Source organism: Anguilla rostrata, chromosome 1 (assembly GCF_018555375.3).
Source record: "Anguilla rostrata isolate EN2019 chromosome 1, ASM1855537v3, whole genome shotgun sequence".
Taxonomy (NCBI): Eukaryota; Metazoa; Chordata; class Actinopteri; order Anguilliformes; family Anguillidae; genus Anguilla; species Anguilla rostrata.
The window spans coordinates 32,560,935-32,579,932 of NC_057933.1; the positions used below are offsets into that span (position 1 = coordinate 32,560,935).

General features: G+C 40.0%; 1 protein-coding gene across 2 annotated transcripts in view; it reads right to left on the reverse strand.

Moving 5' to 3' along the window:
* The window catches only part of LOC135254791 (atypical kinase COQ8A, mitochondrial-like), a 56,916-nt gene that overhangs the window by 11,351 nt on the left and 26,567 nt on the right, over positions 1-18,998 (reverse strand). For both annotated transcript variants that reach the window (XM_064335298.1, XM_064335306.1), the window contains exons 7-10: positions 6,731-6,816; positions 6,347-6,487; positions 3,173-3,254; positions 881-974 (exon numbers count right to left, since the gene is read on the reverse strand). In XM_064335298.1, the coding sequence (XP_064191368.1) occupies positions 881-974; positions 3,173-3,254; positions 6,347-6,487; positions 6,731-6,816 (403 nt within the window). The remainder of the gene's footprint in view (positions 1-880; positions 975-3,172; positions 3,255-6,346; positions 6,488-6,730; positions 6,817-18,998) is intronic.

The following is an 18,998-nucleotide window of genomic DNA, read 5'->3' on the forward strand; positions in this document are numbered from 1 at the left end:
TAAGAATTGTAAACATTTATTCAGCTATATCCCAGAATTCATCCTGTGAGTTCTCTAATACAAATAATTTTCAATTGCCTAGCCTGAATCAGCACTTCTTGTTGAAAGCCAGAATTAAGTCTAACGAGAGGGTTGTCATATTAAGTCTGAAAACTTGCATGGGATTAAAACTCCTGAAAAGCTTAATGAGTTGATTGAAAGTAATATAGCTTATTTTTCAGTTGGCATGGGGTTACATTATAATTCTGTTTTTCGCAGCAAACTCATTGACTGTTGTTCATTGAATGCATTGCCTGTACAGTGTGTCTGCAGATCCACAGTGCGACATTCATGTGCTAACTACAAATGAGGGAGTAATTCATGGTGGTAGTAAGATACAGTGAATACGCAAGGAGAGCTCTCTCAGCAAATGTGATGATTTTTCCTTGAAGAACAAATAAAATGTGTGAAACATAATTGTATGTCTCATCTGTTGATTCCTTTGTGACCTCTTCCATTTTGATCCGCCGACCATGCTTCTGCCAAAGCTGTGAACCTAATAGAACTGGCCCTCCTTATATTATATAATTGTTTAAAAATGCATCTAATTCTGGATTAACCACTTTTACCAGTGGACTATTTGCACTTCTAATTGATAGAACATCAATAAAAACCTGATTGACATCAGCTGCAGCTCAAGGCTGTATTTTCAAGGTACTTTTTCAAGTACTCATCAATTCTACCATCTACAACAGGTGATTCTGAATTGTGTGATTTATTGTCCAACTGCAATTGCAAAATAAATGAAATCCATCTGTTTACAGTGTACCAGACAGACTCATTACCAAACTCTATCCCTGAGTTTTATTTTTCCCCAGAGAACATTTTTTTCCCCACTCACTTGAACTTCTTAGCGCACTTGGCCTCTCTTACATAATCACACTCCAGTGCCAGCTCCCGGCTCATTACCTCAATCAAATGCTCCGGAAACAAGCCTGCATGTGACAGAAACAAAGATGAGAAGAATGACATAATCAATTCTCTCACAAATGATCTCTCTTTAGTGTGAAACAAGTGTCACAATAAGTGAGTCAATAGCCGCGTTTCCACCAAAAGTACCAGTCCCAGGAACTACTTTTCAAGGAACTAAAAGGTTCCTTCAGCCCATGATTGTCTGTGTTTCCACCACGGTCTGAAGTCCCGCGAAGATTAGGCAAATTAGCCCACTGACGTATGAAAAAGCGACGTTGTCGTCGGTCCATCTGTCATATGATTTCTTCTGTAACCCCATACTACCACCGAAGTAGCCTACATTATTTTCTAATAACCGGGACAGCCCGGAGGGGTTTATTCCACTTATATACAACGGGTTACCAACAATGACTATATATGGTTACTTTTGTATTTATTGATTTTTATCGATTTAATCACCTGGAATTGAAATATTCTTCTGCAGCCGTTTGGGCATATTTTACCGCTGTCAAGCAAAACTGTCGTTGGTAGTTGAACTTGGACCGTTGTTATGCAATAAATAGGATATAACAGGCCAATAGTCAGATTGTAACTGTTTTATATTTCCTCTCAAACACATTCATGTTTTTATGCGAACATTCGCTTTCATGTCTTGACATCCGAAGAGACAGAATGCATTCACATTTCCAATATAACTGGAAACAACAGCAGAAAACATGCACACGTTGTAAACAATTTGCTGTTTGATTACTTTCTCATCGTCAATTCCATATAGGCTAATCGCAAAATGACAAGAATAGAACGAAAACTCGGACTTGCGTGAAAATTTAAATTAGTAGTCGTACAGCCACCGTTTGCTTTCCTTCGAAGTTACTGCTAGCCGAGCAGCGAAGTGTGCCCTCCAGATGCGAACCATGCACCATAAATTAGTCCATAGTCTTCCTGGTCTTTTTGTGGAATTGAAGAATGGCAGAGTAAAATTACGGCAGTCTGAAAAAGCTAACGGGACGATTACTAGAATTAACCTGTTATTTTACCCTGACAAAAAGTGCGGAAGGTGATTTCCAGTTTGCTTTTACTGTATCACCAATGTGAATTACGCAGAACTACCGCATACCTCACATAACTGTATCAAACGTTTTGAGTCAATTACAACGGGCTAACAAAGAAAATCCGGAAGAAAATATTCAGCAACCAAATTAATCCGTTTGAATGTTTCGGTACGTAATATGCTGTCCCAGCACGAATGCTTAGCATTTTATAAAACGAATACTAAAGCAAGAAAAGAACAGAAGAGCACACGTTATAATTCCAAGACGTTGGCAGGCTATAACCAAAACTAGGCTACTGCGCCGCATAACATACAAGTTTGATTTGAAGTTATTATGAAAATAAATCGGTTTGCGCCTGCATATTTTTAAACATGGCGGTTGAAAATAAACAAAAAAATGCTGCGAGTACTCGACCAATCAGAAATGTTCAGCGCTGCAAGCTCCACCCAAAAGGTTCCTGTACTTTCGGAAAGTACTACCCCCCGAGCAGGAACTTTTTTGGGGGTAAAATAAAGCTCCTGGAACTAAATTTAGACCCTAGTTCCTGCGGTGGAAACGCACTGAGTTCTTCAAAAGGTTCCTAGTTCCGGGGTAAAGTTCCTGCGGTGGAAACGCGGCTAATAATGTGGAAATGCTGTCTGTGTGAATGACATGCAGATTTGGGGCTGGAATAAAGCTACACGGAAATATTCCCCAATAGGGAAGGACAGAATATTAGTTCCTATGGTACACTGTAAATACTGACTTTCAATTTCTCTTTTCATTAGGTTTGATTAAACTGTTATTTAAAAAGTGTTTATTGGTAGTTTGCAGTCACAGACTGAATTGTATACCAATTCACACCTCAGTTAAATGCAAAATTGGGAGTGACACAATTTTTTGTTGTTTTGACTCCATACTCCAGTACATTGGCTATGAAATAAAACAATAAACATGAGGTAAAGTGCAGACTATCAGCTTTGATTTTAGAGTATTTACATCCATATTGTGTGATTAGAGTAGGAATTACAGCCCATTTCATATAGTCCCCCCAATGGAATGATCATTTGTGAAGCCCTAGCTATGTACGTTACTATGGAGAGGAGCCTCTACTTTCCAGATACTGAGTGAAATACACCTCTGTTCCACGCTGTGTTCATTTTTCAGGTGAGAGGGGGAAGAAGGCCTACCGTCAGGCAGTGCATTGCTCATGCTCAGAACGGTCATCAAATTGTTCACGTCACTGTCTATGCTCTGGGCCACTCCTGGGTACTGCAATCAATCCAACAGACAAAGACACAGTAGCATCACTTCAGAAATCTTCTGGTTCTTCCAAAACGTTTTAGTACAGGGCCACTCAAAAGCTAAAACCCCATCATGCTGATTTTAAACTACTGACAATCACATGGGTGGTGGGGTTTACAGTAATTCACAGTCATTGGTCATATTATGTGGTCATTAATTTAGGTCTCATGAAGGATTGCAGACATCAACACCTTTGTGTTACAGAGTCAAGGACTGTGTCAAGGAGAGGTTTAAGAACCACAAAATGCCTATTCACTCATATAATGTTTTTCATCTGTTTTCTGTACCTAGGCCCTCCACCTGCGTATAGACCGTTTTATTTATAAAGTGTTTTTAATGAACAGCATAAGTGACGTCACTGTTCCTAGACAACTTCCGGTGGGTTGAGTCTTTTGTTTAGAAGCTGGCTAGCTAGCTGATACCAGATACCTTGTAAAGGCAGTGTTATCAATAAAATGTCTTAATAAACAATGGGGCCGTGTTGTTCAGTGGTAGAGTGCTCCTGTGACCAGGAACAAACTTACTGTTGGAAAATGAAGTTAACTGGTTATTTCTGACACTTTCTTACGTCCCTCAAAAAACACAGGTGATACTGGTATTAATAGTTGCAAACTCCCCTTTAAACTGACCATTGGTCTCAACCTGTTTTTATTAATTATCCTTGATCAACAAGTGTCCCAACAATCTGAATAATCCCTTGGCAGGTAAACATGCAGCTTATTTCTTCACACCATGTTACAGAAATTAAACAAATTCAATTTTGAAAAAATCTGTTTTAATAAATTTGTACAGTATAGTTAAACAAAAAACTATACACCAATTGGTTAACTACCACGTTGGCTTTTAGATGAACCTGCCCCTCAAGATAGTTTCATTTAACTTGTAATTACAAAATATTGGTATCGACACTGTGCAGACAACTACACTGGTGAAAGCTTGTGCACCGTATTCCACTGGTTAAACAGAACCGTGCAACGGTGTATTAAAGGAGCACTAGAGAGGGCTGCATGTAACTTCCCAGTAATGAAGTATTGTTACTGCTCAATAATGTGAAGGCTTAAAAAAAAATCGCTCATCTTTAGTCTGACGCTATCTGCTAAAAGTGGCATCTTGCCAGAAGTTTATTAGGAACAGCTGCACAGATGTTACTGTTTTGGTCTTTGAAACAGTCTAATGGGATTCCCCATACCCATACAGCAGTCTGGCAGAGTTTTTCAGGGTTTCCTACAGAAATAATCAAAATGACCACAGACTCTCTTAAGAACATTAACTTCTTTACCTTCTGACCTCATGTAAAAAGACAGAATTCAAAAACAACTTTACACATCCACACAATAAAGCCCCCAAACTTGGGTTATTTTGCATTTATTCTCTTTTCTCCTACATCATCACAAATGCTCCAGTAGCAAAATCCATAATTATCCCCATTGGGCATTTAGCTAAATCAGCCTATGACAAAATCAGATCTCGAAAGTAGCCAAATACTTGAAGATACTTGGATACCCATGCAAAAAGGACATATTAGGGAGTGCACAGGTTTTTAAAAACTTTGCGGTCACCACTTTGGTTTGTGTGGAAGCTAGCTTGTTTGCCAACTAATAATTGCCAACAATATTGCTTTTCAGCAGCATAATCTTTGTGAGAAATGAATTATTTCTAAATGCATTCTCTATCATTTCACATGCAAACCCCACACAATATCACTTCATGACTAGGAATGGGTATAAAATGGGTATTTCAAACCTGAACCAGTATTCCGCCTTCTTTAAAATAACAAGCAAACGACGACATGAGTGCTTTTTAAATGCAAAGATACGTCCCATTGTTTGAATCTTTCTGGGCAAAGTAAAGCCACACTTTAGACAATTTTGCTTTTGGAATTTAGACCTAGTTTAATGTTAGCTAGCTAACAAGTTGACAGAGCAAGCATAATAAAAGGCACAAAAATGACTGCGTTGTGAAATGAAAGCACTGAAATCTGCGTTGCGATTTTGTCCGGTAGATAACCTTACCAGTCGAATGGGAACCAGTGGCCGCTACCAGCTTTTGGTAAAAAATCCTACCCATGACTCAGATAGCTACATGACTACAAGGTAGGCCCTAAAACCTCTAACTACTATTGCAGGATTCACCCAGCCAGGGGCTTCTTCTGCAGGACTGCAGCAACAACTTTATACATGCAGCAATCTAAATGATCAAAAGCAAGATACATGACCGTTCATGGCCATTTCAATAAGTGTTTATTACTTTATTTACTTATATAATATTGATATTCAAATTATATCATAAACTTTGAACGACCACATTCTCTTCAGATGGTAAGACGAAAAAATACAGGGCCAAGTCACTTGAAATAATTTAGGAAACACTGGTCAGCACTGCTTTGAAATAGAGCTTGTTTAGTTTTTTTTTTTGTTCATTTGTTGTAACCTGGCATCATTTTGATATCCAGTACCTTTAATGGCAGGCCTAGATTTTGCAAGTTTGAATTAATGACTTACAGTTGAGGCCAAAAGTTTACATACACCTAGGCTAAAGACATTCAAACTCAATTATTCCCAACTCCACACATTTCATGTAACCATACATTTCCAATTAGGGTATCTACTTCATTTCCATAAGAGGTCCTTTCAAAAAAATAGCTAAGAGACAGATTTATTTCAGCTTTTATGTACTATATCAGATTTTCAGTAGGTCAAAAGTTTACATACACTTTGCTAGTATTTGGTAGCATTGCCTTTTAATTGCTTAACTTGAATCAAACGCTTGGGTAGCCTTCCACAAGCTTCTCACAATACTTTTTCAGAATTTTTGCCCATTCCTCCTGACAGAATTGCTGTAACTCAGTCAGGTTTAAAGCATTCATGCCGAGGGTGGAATGAGTGAAACATGATCTTACCAACAATGCTCATCTAGTGTTAGTAAAGGTAAGAGAGATGCACTGTTTAGCATGAGCTTGTAAGGATCATTCAGTTGGCTCTCCCAATCCTCAATTTAAGCATGACTGAACTGATCCTGGAACAGGCCTCACTGGCCGCATGCACCGAGACACCTCTCACCTGGATCTTCATGGCCACCTCCCTGCCATCCTTCATCCGAGCCAGGTGCACCTGTCCGATGGAAGCAGCAGCAAACGGCCTCTCCTCAAAGAACTCCAGTTTGTCCCTCCAGTTTGCACCCAGGTCATTGCTAATGGCTTTCTGCCATGGGGGGGCAGAAGTGGGACACATGCTGAGGATTGTCCCTACCCACAAAGGGCCCACTGTCTTCAGCCTGCTGGATGAATCCTCTCTCTTTGTGGTTTACTGAGGGACTCATATTTCAGACTGACCGAACAAATATAGAGTGCTGTGTATTTGGCAGAGCAGTTCAAATGTGGAATGTCAATTATAAAAAAAACAAACAAACACAACACGTTAATTTCAGGGCAAAGGAAACTGTACCATCATCTGTTTAGTTGGCATGAAGTCTGCGCTCTGTCGAACTCGGTCAAAGATCTTAGCCAGCTGAGGGTTGATGAAGGCATCGTCTAGAAGGCAAGATGGAGCTTTGAGGGTGACAGTGCATCATATCACATTTCTTCTCAGCCAATCTGCTTTCAGGTTATAGAACAGCCTGTCCCTTGCCCAACTGTACAAAAGGGGTGTTCCACCTAAGCTTTGAACACTCCCTAAACCCAAGATCACACACTTTCTAAAAAGTTGCAGGTATGCCTAAAATGTGGGATTCTTTAATTTGCCCAATCTCGTCTTTGGCATCTCGTCTTTAAATCTGTACCATACAAACAAAAGTCCAGAAGCAGCTGTTCTGAAAATTTGTTGAATGAATATCACTTACAGCAGTACTCTCATACTCAAAATGAATAAATTATATTAATGACAACTCCTTGGAACATAAAAATAATTGTCTATAAAAAAAGTGATTTACCAACACACATGGCCCGCACAAGGGCAGTCAAAGGTTCTGTATGGCTAACTAATGATCCAACCAAATACTTTCTCCAGATTCAACCTTTCTACAGATTGTAGCCTTGTGTGCCCTTGTCATCTTGTCATACCAGACCCCTAAAATTAAACACGCACGCATGCAAGCGCCCACACACACTCACACACACACACACTCACATACTCACATACTCTCTCACACACACACACACACAGAGACACAGATAAAGACCCATGCAAACAAACAAACAAAAAAACATTTCCATTAGCCTGGTTGTGTCAGTTTAAGTAACCAAATTTAATACCCACTCCTGTTATTGAACCCTGTGGTTTAGAACCCCGGCAATTTTTCACCTGTTTGGGAAGTTACAGAGCTCGGAAAAGGCTAGCAAATTATTTTTGGGTTCTGACATTTCCTGAGCTGCTGCTGCTGCTGTTTGGCATGCCATGCAACTTACAGGACCGTGACACACTGTCATTAATTCACTTTGTACACTTGGGCCACACAAAACTGAAATGCAACACCGTAGCCAGGCTGGATGTTTTTTTATTTGTTTTTTGTTGCAGTTGTTTTTAATTTTTCATGTCTCCACAGTTACCGGAGGGTATTTCACAAAGTGGGATAAAGGAAATGTTTGGAACAACTTGCCGAACTGAAATCTGATTGGATGAAATCCTTCAGTTTAAAAATGTTTACAAAATTTAGCGAGTTAGCTCTTAATAATACTTCATGAACCCCCCCTACACATGGTGGGTGCATGGAGATGTGAACATGGGTTTGTGGTGGAGGGACATTTCTGAATGAGAGAACACTAAAACACCCCCCACATATTTCTAACTTGCTGCCACTCCCAGGAATAACCCATAAAACACTGACAAGCACAGGGCCTGTTCCAGAAAATGGCCATGGTCAAAGCAAGGTCAGCCTCTGTTGAAGACTGAAATGAGGGGGAAGGGTAACAGGCTTTAAAAATGGTATTGCCGGGTAGTATTTGGCGCAAGGGCTGAACTGCAAGGATGATGACAGCAATGGATATTTATGGAACCTGGGGAGGTAGAAACAGGCTGCTGATTTCTCACTCATTGGGAAATAATAGCTGAGGTCAGACAGGTGCTTCAATACTGCCCATAAAACTGGGAGTATACTTCCTGCAGAAACAAACTTTAGCTAATTTGTATAAACTAAAATGCAAAATGGCACATTGGAGAAAACAAACCTCTGCATTGACATTGGCCAACACAGCGTGCACATCCCTGCAGGCCGAACTAGCAGAGATGTTTGCACACCTATGTAAAGGTGGAAATTGCCTGCAATTGGTCTAAAGCATCACATGGGTGGCTGCGTTAGCAGTGTCCCGTCCCCTTGTCTGATCAAGCGGACGAACATCTCTTTCTTTTTATTTTTTGGAGCGCAAAATAAACTATAGCAACACTGAAATCATCCACGTCCATCTGTTGAAGTTTCAGATCCTTTACTGCAGCTATTGTTTTTTTTAAGTTCAGTGCATCAAACGTTGTCACTTCTGTGTTTGCCTTGGTTATCATAATCTCAGAATCTAAATCTACACCCCCCAGTGTGGATGGTCCCTAAACAAATAGTTCAAAGCTGCAATGAGTATACACACCGTCTTTTGTACACTTTGTATGAAAAATAATAGATGGAGGGCAACAGTTGTCAGAGTTGCACTGGATGTCATAGAGGCAGGGGGAAAACTTTGCAAAGTAGTTGACCATTCCAAGTACTGTTTCCAGCTTGGCGCAGTTCTTCGGTGGCTCCATCTTTTTTATGGTTGTGATCTTCGGTGGATCTGGAATTACTCCTTCCACTTTGAGACAATGTCCGAAGTAGCTGACTTCTGTGGAGCAGACTCTTCTTGGAGTTGAGCTGGACTCCACTCTAATGGGACCTTCACAAAGAGGTTTCTGTTGTAGTCCTCTTTAGTATGGCCATAGACGGGGATGTCATCCACAATCACAACAACTCTGTTGAAGCTTTTGTACATCTCATCAATCTTTCATTGAAACCTGTCTTAGGCTAAGAAGATCCTAAAGGGCAGGCTGGCACGTGGCTTGTTGCAAGCTGTCGAATCGGTGGAGTAGTATTCTCTACATGGATTTTGACACAATTGAGTCGTTTAGTAATGGTAAATGGACTGGGTTTAGTAATTTCATGTACTCAAGTGGAAGAGGAGACACTGCTTCGAGTGTGTCAGTCAATATCGCATAGCACAGTTCAATTTAGGCGCAGCTCATCATCTAGCGGATTGCTAATTACAGGGCTTTCCCATGCAATTTGTGCATGATCATATAGCCTATTCAAAAGCCAATTAAGTTTTCGTGAATCTATGCTGTCCAATTTGACTTCAACAAGCAAGAAAAATGCATACTTTTAATTTACTGTTCATATTGTTTTTGTCTTTTTATTTTCTATTTCTGTATTTATTTCCATTTTTAATTGACCACGGCTGTTCTTATACTGCATTGTGGTCCTGGGGGGAGTGTATAAATTTTGTTTTCTTACGCTCACCTGTAATAACAAGAATGACAATAAATGCAATTTAAACAATCTTTTGATTGTAATTGAACAAAGTTTAAATGATAGTTACAGTACTGGCACAAATTATGGATAGTCTGCATTTATAATTACATTTTTTTATTTTATTTTAATGTTTATAGGGACAGATACATTTAAACATAGGTAGATAGATAGTAGATAGTTAGATAGATAGTTTGCCTTTATTGTTACGTGCTAACTTTAGGTGTCGTTTATTATAATCTGATTCCAGATACATTTTGGTTGTATTCCGTCCTGAGATATAAATAAAATATTACCTAGCACAAGGTGTACTTTAGTTATTGCTATCTGATGAAAAACACATTTTCAACGTGTTTTTATGCTGAAAACGTGTTTTTCATCAGATATAATTTTGTTTTGTACTCTGTTATGAGTTAGTGATAATAGTCATTCATATAAATTTAGGCTGAGAGACATACATACACATACATGCATGCAAACACATTCTAGCTGAAAGAAACACATATGAATCCATTTTTCCTTTACCATGAATGACAAATAAATGAAAGTGTATTTCATATTTTTAAATGGAAGCGTTCTCAATGGGCTATTGTGCACAACAAACCTACTAAATGTTGGTAGGGGATATATTGGGTTGGTTAGCATAAAAATTTATAAATGTGGCATTGCAGTAGCCCATTTAAAAATTATTGAACAGTAGAAATGGCAGAGTGGTATATTTGACATTGTCACTTTTTAAGGAAATGGATATACATGCCGTGTATATCCGTGTATACGTACAGTTGGCCTGTCATGTCGTTAGCAAGGTAGCTAACCTTAAACTCGGTTAAAATGCAAAAAGCAGAACTGTCTAAAGTGTGGGTGTATTTTATTTGTATTTCAGAAATATAAATGAGTTTGCAGCAAAAATTATACAGATGCAACAGATACAGTTTATGTGTTTTATTTTTAGTAACCCAGGAAGGCAATGTAATGACTGAGAAGTTTTCGTGAGTTTGAGGGGGACTGAAACCTAGCCTGTCAGTCATTCAAAAGTGTCGCAGGCAAATGTGCTACCCGGTGAGCTACTAGTGAAGGAGACATGAATGTTAAAGTTTTGCTCTTTTAAACCAGTGCATCTCTATATGTAATTTTGTGTGCGCATCCAATGTTTTTATTGGCTGATGTACCTTAAATGTCCAATGGAGAAACATATTATTTGTGGGCTTGGAGCATTTGTGATGATGTAATCAGGCAGGAAAAAAAAGAATAAAAAGAAGAAGGAGAAAATGCAAAATCCGCTTAGTTTGGGGCTTTACTGTGTGGACGTGTGAAGTTTTTTGTGAATTCTGTCTATTGAAATGGGGTCAGAAAGTACAGAAATGAATGATTTTAAGGGATGAGAGTTAGTCGTTGCGGTTATTTCTGTGGGGAACCCTGAAAAGTGCCAAACTCTGGGGCATGCCGCCATGCCAAGGCGTAACTCTGCAGGATGTCATACCTGCTATCCCAATTTAGTAAAAGCTAGCTAAGCTAGTTGATAATAACCAGATTGATTCCACAACTGGTAGTTTTTTTGGTATTATTAATTCAATGAGAGAGTGAAACAACGGCAACCTCCGTTTATTGAAGGTTGCCGTTGTTTTGCTCTCTCTGCTCCACTTCGCTGTTTTTTTCCTCTCCCTGGACTCGCCACCCTTCCCTCTCTTCTCTCTCTTGTGAGTCCACATGCCAGGAAAACTTTGCAAGGCCTGCAACGGAGCAAGGCGCGTATACCCTCGGCTACCGGCTGCGGGAGGAACGAGGCACCCCAAAGCGCTCCTATGATTAGCGGTGGTCGAAGAACCAGGAGAGCCACGCACGACTGACGCATCCTGCAGAGAAATTCCCACAAGGCAAACAACCTGCGACAAGGACCCGGCTGCGTGTTTTGGAACCAGGAGGAAAGGACGAACGGCTTCCCCTTTTTCACAGCTCCCACAAACTTCGCACTGGAAACCAGGAATAATTTCCAACAACGTAACCAAAGGACTCAAGTAAGGCCGTAACTCTGGGCTTAGTATAATTAGCGACAGACCGAATGTAGCCACATTTATGATTGGATGTATGTAGCTGTGACTTATTGTAACTGTATTGCTCTAAGCCATCCACCGTGCTGCGTTAGTTTCATATATCACGAACAGAACTGATCCTGCATGTTACCTGTTACCCATTTCAATTACTGGTCATAACACAGTATGATCTCAAAAAATGCACACTGATAGCCATATAGGAAATATCCTTACCTATTTGGTACTCTTCATGCGCCATTGTTTTTTCACTAGCTTTGTCTAGTTTCAAAAATCCCTCTATTCATACTCCATCCTGTTGGTTTGTTCTCCATGAACACGTCTGCGGTACACAACCCAAAACATAGGAGAACATCCAACACTGCTCACTCACATACATGCGCGCACACACACACACAACACCTACACACACGTGCACTCACATAGTTTATTATACACCAGTGTATAGAATTGTGCTTTGCCCTTTTCGGTACTTTGTGCTTAATAAACTTTATTATATTTACACGGTTGTCTGTATTTATATTACTCTTGTGTTGAATTGAGTCAGCCGCTGCTAATCAAAATAACTTAGTAGAATACCTTCACCTCTAAGCTGAATCATTTATATTAGTTTGGTATTAGCTGAACATGATATTTTGATTTGGTTAAAAAAGACTATTAATGTGTAATTTTAATAATTATTAATTTAGTTATTAATTTGAATTGCTAATTTATAGTCTGTATAATTATTATGAGACTGATTATTACATGCTGGCACCACCAGTGAGGATATTGATGTATATCTTCAACAGTTTGGCAGAGCCGGTCCTGACCTCCCTGGGGCCCTCCTACCTGACCCGTGAGCCATGTAAACCATTTGGCATTGCCACACTGTCACACCTGACACCACAGTGCTCCCACTACAGTCCTCCCTCCTTTAAAACAGTTTGCTCTATCTGGCGGTCTAAGAATAAGAATATTTAATCAGTAGTCAATGTCAATCCATTGCTTTCCATCTTGCATTACACCAGAGTCGTAACTAGACCTAGACTGAGAGACTAGATAATCATTGTCTTGTTTTAAAATTATGTGCGCCTATGAGGAATGCCATCACACCTATATATTGTCTGGACTAGACCCCACAGAGGTTGCTGCTGGAAAGCGCAAGTTTCATTTCGTGCATGCGCATATGAACGCATGTTCACGCGCGACGCGGTTATCTTTTCTGAGCTGCAGTTTATAAGCACAGTTGCCCCTTGGCGTTTATCAGACGTAATAATTAAGCATTATAAAATACGTAGCTCAAATCAAGCAATCTGATTGGTTCATAGCCGTGGTATATTAACCATGTACCACGGCTATGACGTCTAATTCCTTTGCACAATTCAGTATCACTCCGCGTCTGAGGAAAAAAAAAAACGTTTTGGAGTGTGTCTATTACTTTCATATTGCCATACTTGGTGATCGTTTTATAAAAGCAATAGCTCACTTCAGGCCGTGATTAATTAATTATAAAGGGACACCTTTTGTTACCCTCCCCTTTATTGTTTATTGGTATAAAACGAGGAGGAACTATTTTTCTCGATGGAATCGTTGTTTTCATAGAATTAACAACCAGAGGTTTTTGCTTAGCAATGGTGCAAATAGAACAACCAACCAGAGTTTTTGCATATCAACGGTCCAAATAGCAGTAACAATGAGAGGTTTGCTTGACAACGGTAAAATAATACGGGACAGCCCGTCGTGGATAATTCCTTACGTATTTCACTCTCACTTTTGTCAGGCACAAAGTCACAGAACACAGCCCTGGAAGTGGCTGGCAAGCAAGCAAGACATAGACAGACCAGATGCACTGCCCAGCTAGGTTAGCAAGACAGACATACTAGAGAGAGATGCACTGCAAGCTAGCACATCAACTTAACGTTACTGTTATTTGCTGACATCAAACTTGGAGAGGAGAGAACACAAGTTTACCTGATTGCTGTTCCCGCAATTCACTCATACTGTGTTTTTTTTTTTTTTTTTCTCTTTTCGTGACCAGAAGGATAGTTCCACGTCATCCTCTCATCTAAGTTGTAAACATTGATACCCGCTTTGACACAAGGGGGAGGTGGGGCCCTTGCGTAATTTGCGGGGCCCTACACAACTTGCGTAGTGAGCGTATAGGGCCGCCCGGCTCTACAGTTTGGTGTCCCCTACAGCTGTATGCTGTGAGAGGGTTGCAGGATGATCACGCTTCTGGAAAGCGATTTCCAGGGGAAGTTCGTCTGCCACCATTGCCAGCTGGTTGAGCACCTCGAGAGCAAGATCCTTGATCTTGTGGGCCAGCTTGCTAGATTCCACAGTTCGCAATGAGTAGAGTTCCAAGAATTGAGCAGCATGTCCCTTAAGGAACTGGTGTGCACACCACAGCAAGGAAAAGGAGGAGAATCCAGAACAAGCAGGCAGAGATACTGTAGTTGGGTCACAGTAGAGTGTAAGCGCAGAAAAGGGCAAGCACTCCACACGGGGCTGGCATCTCCAGGTTGTGGTGTCCAACTGGTTCCAGCCCTTGCAGACATTGGACCTTGCCCTTGACCCTGAGAGTGGTAGGACCCTTAAAAACCAAAATCTTTTTAAGGGTGGCTTGGGAAGAGGAGAGAATGTGTACAATTAATAAACTGAAATGTTTAAGTTTAAATGTTAGAAGCATATAAAAAAATGTTTCAGAACTGCAATAATAGTGGGGGCTAGGCATAGTTGGGATTAAAGAGACATGGCTTGGGGAGGAGTATGGGGATGAATATAACATAGAGGGGTACAAAGTCATTAGGAAGGATAGACCCAGTAAGAGGTGGGGATGTTTTTATGTGCAGGAGATTCCAGAATTTGACCAGCTCATGCCTAGTGAGGATATCTGGATTAAGCTAATTGGGAAACATGAGCAGGGCCTGATGGTAGGCATACGTTACCGGCTGCCAGCTTCAGACAGTACTATGAATTCAATGCTCTTTGGAAACATGAAACAAGCTTGTCAGGAAGGTGAGATTATGAGTAACTCCAATTACCCCACTATTAATTGAAAATTGATGACAGGACAAGGAAAAAGTGCGGAGGAATTTATAAATGTTACAAATGATCCTTTTTTGGCACAGTATGCCAGTCAGTCAACAAGAGGAAAATCATTTCTGGATGATAATGATACCGACAGAATTTGTCACAGAGGTAATCCGTTTTGATGAATTTAGGCAAATTAGAAAGGCCTCCTCTACAGCCAGAATTTTAAATTTTCGATGAGCATAATACTGACTGGGTGCAGGGCGGCACGGTGGTGCAGTGGGTAGTACTGTCGCCTCACAACAAGAAGGTTGTGGGTTCGAATTTAGGCTTGGGGCCTTTCTGTGTGGAGTTAGCATTTTCTCCCTGTGTCCAGGTGGGTTTCCTCCCACAGTCCAAAGACATGCAGGTAGGCTAATTGGAGATTCTAAATTGCCCAGAGGTATGAGTGTGTGAGTGAATGATGTGTGTGCCCTGCGATAGATTGGCCGCCTGTCCAGGGTGTATTCCTGCCTTTCGGCCATTGCACGCTGGGATAGGCTCCAGCACCCCCAGCGACCCTGCTCAGGATAAGAGGGTATAGATAATGGATGGATGGATGACTGGGCGCAACTTCTTGAATGTAAGACTGTGAATGAAAAGTGGGGCAAGTTCAAAAGGGTTATTCTTGAGGAACAAAGTGAATTAATTCCAAAGGTAAAGAAAAGTAAGTTGCTGAAGCAATCTCCCCAGTGGATGAACAAAGCCACATGGGAGAATTTAAGAAAAAAGCGTATAAGACATATAAAAACGACAGCACAGTAATGAGGCTGAATATTGTGATATGCATGGTCAAATTAAAAAAGAACTACAGGAAGCTAAGAGGTTCTTCGAAAGAAATAACTGCCCAAGATTCTGCCCAAACATTCAAATTCAATTTTTCACAACTCCACACATTTCAAGTTTACCATACATTTCCTGTGTTAAGTCAATTAAGGTATCTACTTTATTCCCATAAGTGGTCATTTCAAAATAATAGCTAAGAGACAAATTTATTTAAGCTTTTAAGTACTATATCAGATTATCAGTAGGTCAAAAGTTTACATACACTTTGTTAGTATTTGGTGGCATTGCCTTTTAATTGCTTAACTTGAATCAAACGTTTGGGGTAGCCTTCCACAAGCTTCTCACAATACTTTGCTGGAATTTATGCCCATTCCTCCTGACAGAACTGGTGTAACTCAGTCAGGTTTGTGGGCCTCCTTGCACGGACATGCTTTTTTAGTTCAGTCCACAAATTTTCTATGGGATTCAGGTCAGGGCCTTGTGATGGCCACTACAATACTTTCACTTTGTTGTCTTTAAGCCATTTTGTTACAACTTTGGAGGTATGCTTAGGATCACTGTCCTGCTGGAAGACCCAGAAGTTTTAACTTTCTAGCTGATGTCTTGAGGCGTTGCTTCAGTATTTCTAGATAATTCTCTTTACACATGATGCCATCTATTTTCTTAAGTGCACCAGTCCCTTTTCCAGCAAAAGACCCCCACAACATGATGCTGCCACCCCATGCTTCACAGTTGGGATGGTGTTCTTCAGATTAAAAACCTCACCCTTTCTCCTCTATACATCATTATGGCCAAACAGTTCAATTTTTGTTTCATCTGACCAGAGAACACCTCCTCCAAAAGGCTAGGTCTTTGTCCTGGTGATCACCTGCAAATTTGGCCTTCTTGCGGCTTTTTTGCCGGTCTTGGAGTAGGGGCTTTTCCATTGCGTGACAGCCTTTCAGGCAATGCCAATGTAGGTTTCTCTTAATGGTGGATGTAGATACTTTGGTACCTGATGCCTCCAACTCCTTCACCAGTTCCTTTGTTCTTGTCTTGGGTTTCAGTTGAACCTTTCAGACTAAAGTTTGTAGTCAAAAAAGTAATTTGCCAGACTATTTAAAGAGACAGTCAACTTGGTGTATGTAAAATTTTGATCCCCTGGAATTCTGATATAGTGAGCCATACACAAGCCAAATTTTGCCAATCCTTACCCATTTAGGGGGTACCCTATTTAAAGCTTAACTCCAGATGTGAACACTACAGAGACTTGAAAAATGGCTTAAATGAAGCAAGACATTTGTACAATTTACAATACTAACGCAGATTAGTTTATATTCACAATTTTGGAAGAAATAAAGTGCCACAAATGCAATTGTTTAGACAAAAAATCTAAAATAAATTTGCACTTTTTAAGTTTGCAATGAAATACTAAGAGATTCCATATATACAGGAGGTTAAACTATACATGTGCTAGATCAAGAACTTCTTGACCACAAGTTCATAAAATCTAAGGGTGGCTATGTAGAACTACTATAGATGTATGAAGCAAAAACTAAGCAGTGTACCCAGCGTCTCCAAATCTATCCAAAATAAAAAGTAAAAAGTTCTCCAAGGGTGCAGTGACAACTCATCCAGGAAGTCACATATGCCTCAGCTAAGGTCACTGTTCATGACTCCAAAATAAGAAAGAAAATGGGATTCATGGGAGAGTAGCAAGGTAGAAACCACTGCTAACCATGAGAAATGTCAACTTCCCACATTTGTAAAAAAGCACCTGGATGATACCCAAGCATTTTGGGATAATGTTCTATGGACAGATGAGTCAAAAGTGGAACTTTTTGGATGACATGGGTCCCATTATGTCTGGCATAAAGAAAATACAGCTTTTCACAGTAAGAACAACATCCCAATATATCAAACATGGTGGTGGTAGGCTGATGATGTGGGTATGCTTTCCTGCCTCGGACGACTGGACGACTTGCCATTATTGACGCAACCATGAATTCTGCTCCGTATCTGAAAATTCTTAAGGAGAATGTCTGGTTATCTATCCATAAACTGTAGTTTACGTGTAATTGGATTATGCAGCAATACAATAATCCACAAAAAAGCAAGTCCACATCTGAATAGCTGAAAAGAAACAAATTTAAAAGTTCTGGAGTGGCCTAGTCAAAGTCCTGGCTTGAACCCAATATAGATGCTGTGGCAGGACATGAAACAAGCAGTTCATGCTTGAAAACCTAACAATTAATCTGCATTAGAGCAGTTCTGCAAAGAACAACGGGCTAAAATTCCTCCACAGTGATGTGAAAGACTGACATCAAATAATAGGAAGTTTTTTGTTGCAGTTATTGCTGCTAAAGGCGGTGCAATGAGTAATTACTAACTAAGTTCCCTTTGTCTAATATTACACTTTGTCTAAAGATCTGAAATCATTCAGTGTGACAAATGTGCAATAATAGAGGAAATCAGAAATGGGGCAAATACTTTTTCACGGCACTGACACATCCACACCAGTGTAGTGTTTCTGATCTGTCGGACAGCTGTTTGAGGGTTTTTGGCACCAATGGTGAGAATTATTTGGTCATGAACTCTACCTACCTACCAGGCCCTTTGCAATTACTGAGCCCACAAGTGCTCTCTTTCTTCTTAATGGTGTTCCAAATAGTTGATTTTGGTTAGCCTAAGGTTTGGCCCATATCTCTGATTGTTTCTATTATTTTTCTCAGGCTCATAATGGCTTCCTTGACTTTCGTTGGCACAACTCTGATCCCGACTCCAAAGGCAATCAAGTCTTGAATCAAGACTAGATACTGAAAGCTCTGACTGCTGCACGAAGGAAGCAACTGAACACATCTGACTAAGCAGAAACACCTGTGAATCAATTTGTACCAAACATTATGGTGCCCTGAAATGTATTAAAAAGTGCTGTAATTTCTTCATGGTGAAACCAAAATGTATAAAAATACCCTTTAATAAAGGCAGAGAATGTGCTCTTTAACCACGTTTGATTACAAATTGAGAAGTACAGAGCCAAATAGAGGAAAAAAAGTGTTTGTCCCAAACATTATGGAGACAATATGCCAATTATGTAGACAATAAACAATGACATTTTATTGATCTTTTGCAAGCGCAGCCGGTAGCATTTCACATGGCCTCTGAAGTTTAGATGTTTACTGCTGCATCAGGTATGATTAATGAAAACAAATAGATGAAAGAAAGCAGATGCATTGCATGGCAACAAAGTTTATCATTACGCTTAAAAAACAATTGATAGCTGTGAACAACGTTCATGAGCCAGCCTTAGATAATTCATGATTACCAAAATCTATTAAAAGGAGTGCTTAGCGACCTCTATCTA